The 8,161-nt window shown below is 57.4% G+C and overlaps 1 protein-coding gene across 1 annotated transcript; it reads left to right on the top strand.

The window, feature by feature from the left end:
• Nucleotides 1–405: 405 nt before the first annotated feature.
• TMEM39B (transmembrane protein 39B) lies at nt 406–8,161 on the top strand. Its single transcript, XM_032202421.1, has 9 exons — nt 406–453; nt 1,780–1,989; nt 3,745–3,964; nt 4,252–4,335; nt 4,989–5,143; nt 5,751–6,087; nt 6,709–6,896; nt 7,355–7,475; nt 7,850–8,161. The coding sequence occupies exons 2-9, from the start codon at nt 1,862–1,864 to the stop codon at nt 8,084–8,086; spliced, it is 1,470 nt and encodes a 489-aa protein (XP_032058312.1). The 5' UTR covers nt 406–453; nt 1,780–1,861; the 3' UTR covers nt 8,087–8,161.

An 8,161-nucleotide genomic window follows, 5' to 3' on the forward strand; every position in this document is an offset into this window, starting at 1 on the left:
TCTGAGAACTGGGAGGAAAAAAGGAGAAGGCAGCCACCAGCCCCCCTAAGACGAGCAACCAGGGCTGGGGCAGCGGCAGCTGCGGGGGGGACCCCGATGGGGGGACGGGGGGGGGCTCGAACCGGCGGCGGCGGGGCTCGAACCCGCGGCCGGGAGCGAGGGGGCGGGGCTGGGACCGCGAGGGGGGCGTGGTTATGTAAAGAGAGGGTGTGGCTACGCGTAGATGGGGCGGGGCTGTGTGAAGAGGGGGCGTGGTTATGTGTAGATGGGGCTGGGTTGTATACAGAGGGGGCGGGGTTATGTGCAGAGGGGGCGTGGTTGTGTGCCGAGGGGGGGCGTGGCTATGTGCCGAGGGGGCGTGGCTGGCGCGGTGCCGGAGGTTTGTCCGCTGCCGGCCGCCGTCGCTCCCCGCCATATTGCGCCCGGCGCTGGCGGAGCGGCGGCCGGAGATGGGTGAGGGCGGCGGGGAGGGGGCGGGGGCGGCACCGGGCGTGGACGGGGGGGGACCGGGGGGAGCCGGGACGGGAGCGGCTGAACCGGGACGGGCCGGGCCGGGGCGGGGCCCTCCGTGAGGCGCAGGCGGCCCCGCCCCGCCCCGCCGCGCTGAGGGGGCGGCTCCCGGCCGAGGCCTGCAGCGGGCCCCGGGGCCGCCCCCCGGCTCCACAGGGCCCCGGGACCCCCCCGGTGTCCCCTCAGGAACCCCCCCCAGCCCCAGGCCGCGTCCTGCGGCTCCTGAGGGGCCCCCCCGGGACCCTCCGGTCCCCCCCCATCCCTTGTGCCCCCCCCGGCCCCGCTCCTGTGGTGCCCCGAGACCCCCCCAGGCCCCTCCTTGTGCCCTGGGGGCCCTCAGTGCAGCCCCCCCAGCTCCCCGAGCCCCCCCCCAGCTCCCTGAGCCCCCGTCCAGGACCAGGGCACTTTGCTGGGGCTGTCTGGGCTCGGTGTGAGCCTTGCAGTTGGTTGGAGAGCGGTGCCTGAGCCTGCAGCGAGTTTTCTGGCTTCCAGTCGATTGCAAACTGGAGAAAAATAGCCAGAAAAAATAAATTACAAACGTTTGGTGTGACCTGATCGGAGTTTTGTCACGGCTCAGAGCCCGCTTCTAGCGGAATGGGGTGTTCTCACCCCGTCCTCTCTTGAAGTCGTGTAGCTTAATTGTACAGGTTTAAGTTTTATGGTTTAAACAGGACCCAGGGGAGGTTTTTAAGCCCTGGGATTATTGATATTGTGGCAAGCAAGCCCTAGGAAAGCTGACTTCAGGCTAGCGTCCTACTGAGCCCTGCACCATGCAAACATCCCCTAAAAACTCTCCAGGTGCTTTTTCCCCATCCTAAAAGGGCACAAAAAGGAAAAAGCCACTTGTGTGCCTTTAAAAGAGCTGCGAGCATTTGGGGGCAAAAGGGGGCCGAGGTAATACCCCTGACTTATTGAGTCCTTTGGGCAAATTGTTGAACGTCTCCGTGAGCGCCTTGCTCTGCCAGGGGAGCAGGGATCAGATTAAATTCCTTGCGAGCTGCCTTGGGCCGGGGGGAGGCAGGAAAAGCTTCCTCCTGCCCCCTCGCAGCCTGCAGGCGTCGAGTGGCAGCGCCTCAGCAAGCTGCTGCATGCCCTGGGAGCGTCGGGAGCTCTCGGGGCCGTGTCCCTGGCTGCTGGCGATGCAGGAGGAGACGGAGCCGGGCTTAGCCCCCGGTGAAAAAGGGGCCGAGCGGGGCTGAGCGGGGTCACCTTGTGCTGCAGGTGCTGGGCGAGCAGCCGAGCCTTATTTCCAAACCTTCTCTCTTCCAGTTTTAAGGACCGAAGCCGTCGCCGCGCAGTGAGGAGCCCGGAAGCCGCCCCGCAGAGCAAACCCTCCGCACCCTCTGCTGTTATGGCAGGGGGCAGGCGGGGTCCCAACCGCACGTCCTACTGCCGAAACCCCCTCTGTGAGCCCGGTGCTGCTGGCGGCTCCGGACACTCCACCAGTTCCTCCGTCACGGGCGTGCGCTCACGCACCAGGTACGGCGGGTGGCCGGGTCCTGGGGGGCTGCCAGGCGGCTGCTCCTCTCCACGGAGGGTTTCAGCCATCCCTCACGCCCTGCTGGCCCTTCTGGGGTTTTGCTCGGGGTTTTGCTGGCTCCCACACCTGGCAGAAAGCCTTGCCCTGCGCGTCCCGTTGGGTCTGTGGGTTCCAATTTGCCCCAGTGCTTGGTCAGACCACGACAGACTTCCGTGAGCGTTCAAAAGCTTTTAGTGACCATTCAGTGAAAAGCAGAAACACGTTTTTGTTTTTTTTACCCAAAGCCTGGCGGTGGAGTTCTGGTTTTTGGGTCCCTGTGCCCCCATTTTTGTCACAGGAGGTGTTTCTAGGGTAGAGTTCAGCTCGGTCAGGTGATGTGCAGGCTGCGTTTGGTTCTTCTGCAGATTCTGGCCCAACTGGTTGTTTGCATTTCTGCTTCGGAGGTGAGAGAGGTGAAACGAGAAGCCGTGCACCACCAGGAATACGAAAGCAGGCGGCACCTTGTGAACTGTCTGCGGGGCAAATGGTAGCTCCATCCCAGCCTCTCCCCGCTCGTGGCCCTGGGCCAAGAGATGTGCGGAGACAGTTATTCAAACAAGTTATTGCAAGGCTGCCGAGAGTGGAGCAATCCACCTTGTACACGCTTTGCTGTGATAGTGTGTGCAGAAATCCTTATCACGGAGTAGGGAATGCAGCACAGAGCTCCAGGGGATTTGTCTGTGTGCTGTACCATGCGACACCGGTCGCCTAAATAGCAGCCCAGGCTGGGGAACCCCAAAATGCTCCGTGCCTGTAATGCCTTTGGGAGCTGCCTTGTGCAGGAAGCCCCAAGTGACAGCGTGTGTGCATTAAAAAGGCCTCGGGTCCGTGTTTAAAGCCCTCCAACGGGGGTCCAGAACTTGTCAAGCTGGGACTTGGGGGATTTCAGACACAGCTTGGGTTCCTAAAGCTGTCCCCACACTTATTTCAGGCTGTCAGCCTTTGCTTTTAAAAAGCAGGGGTTGATCCACCTGCATCCACCCCGGCTAGAAGCCTTTCTGCCGTCGCGCTCTGAGGCTGCTGTGATTTCATTTTAGGATTTTCAGTAGGAATTTGGCACCTTGTGCTCTGTGGTTCCTTTGAAACCCACACCCAGATTCCTCTGCCTGTTGTTATTTAGAGATTGCAAATCAGGAGAGATATCTCTGCTGTATATTAATTCCCTTCCCTTTGATTAAAAGGGTTGGTGTCTGGAACTGTGTGCGTGCTCGCACAGGAACACGCTCCTCTGACTAAACTTGTTTTTCCCCCGTCGTTGAATAGAAGCTGAAGAATGAGAAAGGGCTTGTGTTTAATTGCTTTGTATTTCATGTTCAAGCACTCTTAGAAATGTAAATAGCGACTCCAGGCCCAAACGCTCGCAATTAATTAAGAGGGCCACTGCTTGCCCCTTGAACAGCCCCACGCAGCCACGGCTTTTGAACCTGCCTCAAAGCGAGGGGTTTAATACCAAACGACCCGGCACTGTCGGCTGGCCTGGTTCCAAATATTGCTTTCACTGGGAAAATTCCTGCTCGCATCTGCCTGGAAGAGGCCTTGTGGAAGTCCTGGGGGTGCTGACACGGCTGCTTGGTGGCAGCTCCTGGCCGTGAGAGCCCGCCGAGGCCCCTCGGTTGGTGTCGGAGCCTCCCACTTGCACAATCCAGGGGCTGGAGGGGAATCCACGGGCTGTGCTTGTCTGGGGAGTGACTGCTGCTTCTGCTTTGCCCTGCTAGGAGCGGTTCAGGTACAGGCCTTTCCAGCCCACCCTTGGCAACGCAGACAGTTGTTCCCCTGCGGCACTGTAAGATCCCCGAGCTGCCTGTGGAGAGGAGCGTGCTGTTTGAGCTTCAGCTCTTCTTCTGCCATCTCGTTGCGCTGTTCGTCCACTACATCAACATCTACAAGACCGTGTGGTGGTACCCGCCCTCCCACCCTCCTTCGCACACGTCGCTGGTAAGCACCAAGGGATGGCTGCTGCCTGGTGAGGTTTACGGGCTCTCTCGGGTAGTTAGATGTGAATTTTTCCATCTCTGTTTTATTTAAACTGCACGTGACCCTGCAGGGCTGCTCGTGTGGCTTTCGTTTGGTGAATTTTGGGCACCGGCTGTCTGCTTGGCGTTCTCTTTCTGATTTTGGAAAAGAGAGCCCAAGGAGAAGGGAATACCTTGGAAGCTTCTCTGTTGAGTGTGGGTTTGTGCTGCCCGATGGAAAGCGGAATTGTTTTGTTCTCGTTGCTGCAGAATTTTCATCTGATCGACTTCAACGTGCTGACGGTGACAACGATCGTCCTGGCACGCCGGCTGATCGTCGCCATTGTGAAGGAGGTAACGTCCCCAGGAGAATCTCAGCGCCGTGCTTGGGTGACACATGAAGTTCTCTGCCCCTTTTGCAGTCCCAAATTCTTTTGTCCTTTTCCAATGAACTTTGGGCTATGTCCCAGTCAGGAACCTAGGTGTGGTTTCTAATTGGAAGAAGAGAGAAAAGAGCGTCTCAAATCTTTGCTCGTGACTCTCACTGTCCTCCTGTGCTTGGTTCTGAATTGCTGTCTCAACTAGGCTGTAGTAATTCTGCTTTGTTCCTTGCAAAGAGCATTGTTTGGCTCTTCTCCTGTTCTAATTTACCCAGCTCTCTAAGGAGGAAGCAGCATAGGTTGGTTTCTGCTGACTGCAGAAGCTTTCTGTGGCCAGCAGGTCCAGGACAGTGGGCTGGTGGCCTAGGTAAGGACCAGACCTTAACAAGAAGCCGAGACCTCTCCTCGTTCTGACCTGAGGAGTGAGGCCCTGGGTTCTGGAGGCTCTGGATTCCAGCCTAAAGGCATCCTCCCCTTTCTGGTGGCACTCACTTGATGCCTCCCACTAGCTCTTCCCTCGTGCTTAGGGTGTTGGTTTAACAGACTGAGCGCTGCCCATTTACTGCTTGCTCCCTGGAGGAGCAGTGAGTCGGTCTCCCCTCAGCCCTGCTCCTTCTCTCCCCGCAGGCCTCGCAGAGTGGCAAAGTCTCCCTGCCTCGCTCGGTTTTCCTGGTGATCACCCGCTTCGCCGTTCTCACCGGCACGGGCTGGAGTTTGTGTCGATCAATAATTCACCTCTTCAGAACCTACTCCTTCCTTAATCTCCTGTTCCTCTGTTACCCGTAAGTATCTCTTCTGTCATTCTTGTGATTTCTGATGTTGCTCAGGTGAAAGGAAGTTTGGAAGTAAATAAGCCCTTGATTACATGGCAACAGAGCTTAACCTACCCTTTTCTTGCTGTGTCACATTTCTTCTTGGTCCCAGGGCATATTTTTCCCATTTGCACACCTTTCAGCCTTAATGTAAGCGTTAATTACAGCTCCTAGATTGCTTGTGTCATCTGAAAAGGATTGTCTGTTTTTCTCATGGTATTCAAAGAACCCATTCCTTCAGCTCACTGTAGTCCTTGGGTGCCTCTGCCAGGTGGAGAGGATCAAACGCTTCCCTGCTTCATGTTAACCAACAGAAGGAAGCTGGCTGAATTTCCATTCAATTAGTGGAATTGCTCCCTTCCCTCTGGTAGATACAGGAGGAAGGATCCTGTAAAGACAATAGAATTGTTGGTGAAGGTGGCCTGGGTTGTACTGTGATTTGAGGTCATTTTGGTGAAGATCTTTTCTGGAGCTGATTGAGGTGGCAGGTGCCATTTGGGACAGGGATGCAGTGGTAAAGGTGTCGCACGGGGAGCTGGTAAGGACGTAACCCCCTCTCTGCGCCTCGATGCTGCAGGTTTGGCATGTACATTCCCTTCCTCCAACTGAACTGTGACTTTCGGAAGACGAGCCTCTTCTCCCAGGTGGCCAACATCGGTCCCAGAGAGACCGGCGAGGTGAACTTCAGGGGCAGAGACTACCTGACTGTCCTAAAGGAAACCTGGAAGCAGCACACCCGGCAGATGTACGGCATGGAGGCCATGCCCACTCACGCCTGCTGCCTCTCCCCAGATCTCATCCGAAATGAGGTGGAATACTTGAAAATGGACTTTAACTGGCGGATGAAAGAGGTGCTGGTCAGCTCCATGCTCAGTGCCTACTACGTGGCCTTCGTGCCAGTCTGGTTTGTGAAGGTGAGCCGGAGCCCTGTGCGTGCATCGTCCCACTCCTCCCAGTATGGGACTGGCTGGGGAGGACTGGGGAGAGGTGGGCACTGGTTTAGGGTTGCTGTTTGTGAGATGTGCATCCGTCTGCTCACCTTCCCGAGGAGCTAAAAGGGGGGCGTTGGACCCCAGGCTGAGCAGTCCTTTGCAGGCTGGCCTTCTGTTCAACGCCAGGGCACTGACTTTAACCAGGGAGGCAGTCCGAGACAGGATGGATTTTATTAAGTTTCTTAGGTGCTTTGTTTCGGTTCCTGGCATGTTGTGCAGTGAGACAGGTCTGGTAATAAATCTGTCAGACCTCGGGGATGAGCCCTGCGGGACCGGTGCCCCCGCCCATCGCTGGGGGAGCATCAGAAACATTTCCCCATATTTGGTGCTCAGCAGCGATAGCGTAAATGTTTTGCCGTGGTGTGTTTGGGAGCTGCACAGCAGCCGTCCCACGTGTCTGTGGGCGCCTCTTTTGGAGGCAGGCTGAATGGCTGCGTGAAAAGCCCTCGCCCTACCTGCCGGAGCGCTTTGTGTTTTGATGGCTTCGTGAGGTGGGGCTGTCCAAACACCTCGTCACATTCTTCCTGTCCTCCCCCCCCGCAGAACACGCAGTACTACGACAAGCGCTGGTCGTGTGAGCTCTTCCTCCTGGTTTCCATCAGCACGTCGGTGATCCTGATGCAGTACCTCCTGCCCGCGCGCTACTGCGACCTGCTCCACAAAGCTGCGGCGCACCTGGGCTGCTGGCAGAAGGTCGATCCTGCCCTCTGCTCCAACGTGCTGCAGCATCAGTAAGGAGCTCTCCCGGGGCTGGGGGTTTCTCTTTCTGTTGGTGTGAACGGAGGCTGGATGGGGGAGGCTCAGCTTTCAGCCATCTCTCATCTTTTTGCCATAAAAAAAAAGAGAGAGAAAAATGAAGGCAGGGTTGTGAGCTGACACATCTGGCACCGTGCAGACACTATCTGTGCTGTCCGCTTGCAAGTGCTGCAGGCAGATCTGATTTTGGCAAGATGCCTGCTGCTGCTGGCCACAGGTAACTGCAGCTTGTCACTGCCACAGTGACGTGCCACAGCGGCCCAAATTCTGTCCTCACGAGTGACCACAGCTCGCCACTGTGGAAAATGCCACAACCACGGCTTGGACATTGTCCTGGCTGAAAGGGGAAGGCAGCAGAACCCCGCTCAGCCCCCAGCCCCTGTCTCCAGCTGTGTGGGTGGAAGTAAAAGCGCGCTCTGCTTGTCTTCTGCAGGTGGACAGAGGAGTGCATGTGGCCACAGGGAGTGCTGGTGAAACACAGCAAGAATGTGTACAAAGCTGTGGGTCACTACAACGTGGCCGTGCCGTCGGACGTCTCGCACTTCCGCTTCCACGTAAGATCACGTCCCCTGCTGGGAACGGACGGGCAGCTCCTCGGCAGGGCTGCAGCCTTCGTCCTGAGCACCTCGGAGCTGCTGGAGGCACGAGCTGGCTCTCAGGGCGGGGAGCTGCCCGCTGGGTGTACCGGGGGCAGAGAACGAGCTGGATTGGGCATTTCGTGGTAGTTCCACATCTGCCTTCGGTGCTGCCAGGAGGGCGACTGCCCCGTGCAGAGCTGGCCCCTGTGCAGAGCTGGTTTGGGTACCGGTGGTGCCTGCAGAGGGGATCCCACAGGGCCACCCCCTGCTCCCTGCCTCACTCGTCCTGTCCCAAACGGATCTGTCGGGCTGCTCCTCCGCTCGGTGCCTCACTGTCGCCTCTCCTCCAGTTCTTTTTCAGCAAACCACTGAGAATCCTCAACATCCTGATCCTGCTGGAAGGAGCCGTCATCTTCTACCAGCTTTACTCGCTGATTTCTTCGGAGAAGTGGCATCAGACGATCTCACTGGCTCTGATCCTCTTCAGCAATTACTACGCCTTCTTCAAGCTGCTGCGTGACCGTCTGGTGCTGGGCAAAGCCTACTCCTATTCTGCCAGCAGAGACTCAGAGCAGAAGTTAAATTAAAACAATTGCACTGATGCTCAGCTTATTACAGAACAAACAAAACGAGAAACCCTCAGAGCTTTGTATTTTTGTTAC

The sequence above is a fragment of the Aythya fuligula genome, chromosome 23, assembly GCF_009819795.1.
Source record: "Aythya fuligula isolate bAytFul2 chromosome 23, bAytFul2.pri, whole genome shotgun sequence".
Classification (NCBI taxonomy): Eukaryota; Metazoa; Chordata; class Aves; order Anseriformes; family Anatidae; genus Aythya; species Aythya fuligula.

Coding starts and splice junctions, on each gene's coding strand:
- TMEM39B (XM_032202421.1), top strand. CDS start 1,862: ATGGCAGGGGGCAGGCGGGGTCCCAACCGCACGTCCTACTGCCGAAAC. Junction 3,965..4,251: donor CTCCTTCGCACACGTCGCTG/GTAAGCACCAAG, acceptor TCGTTGCTGCAG/AATTTTCATCTGATCGACTT. Junction 7,476..7,849: donor TCTCGCACTTCCGCTTCCAC/GTAAGATCACGT, acceptor CCTCTCCTCCAG/TTCTTTTTCAGCAAACCACT.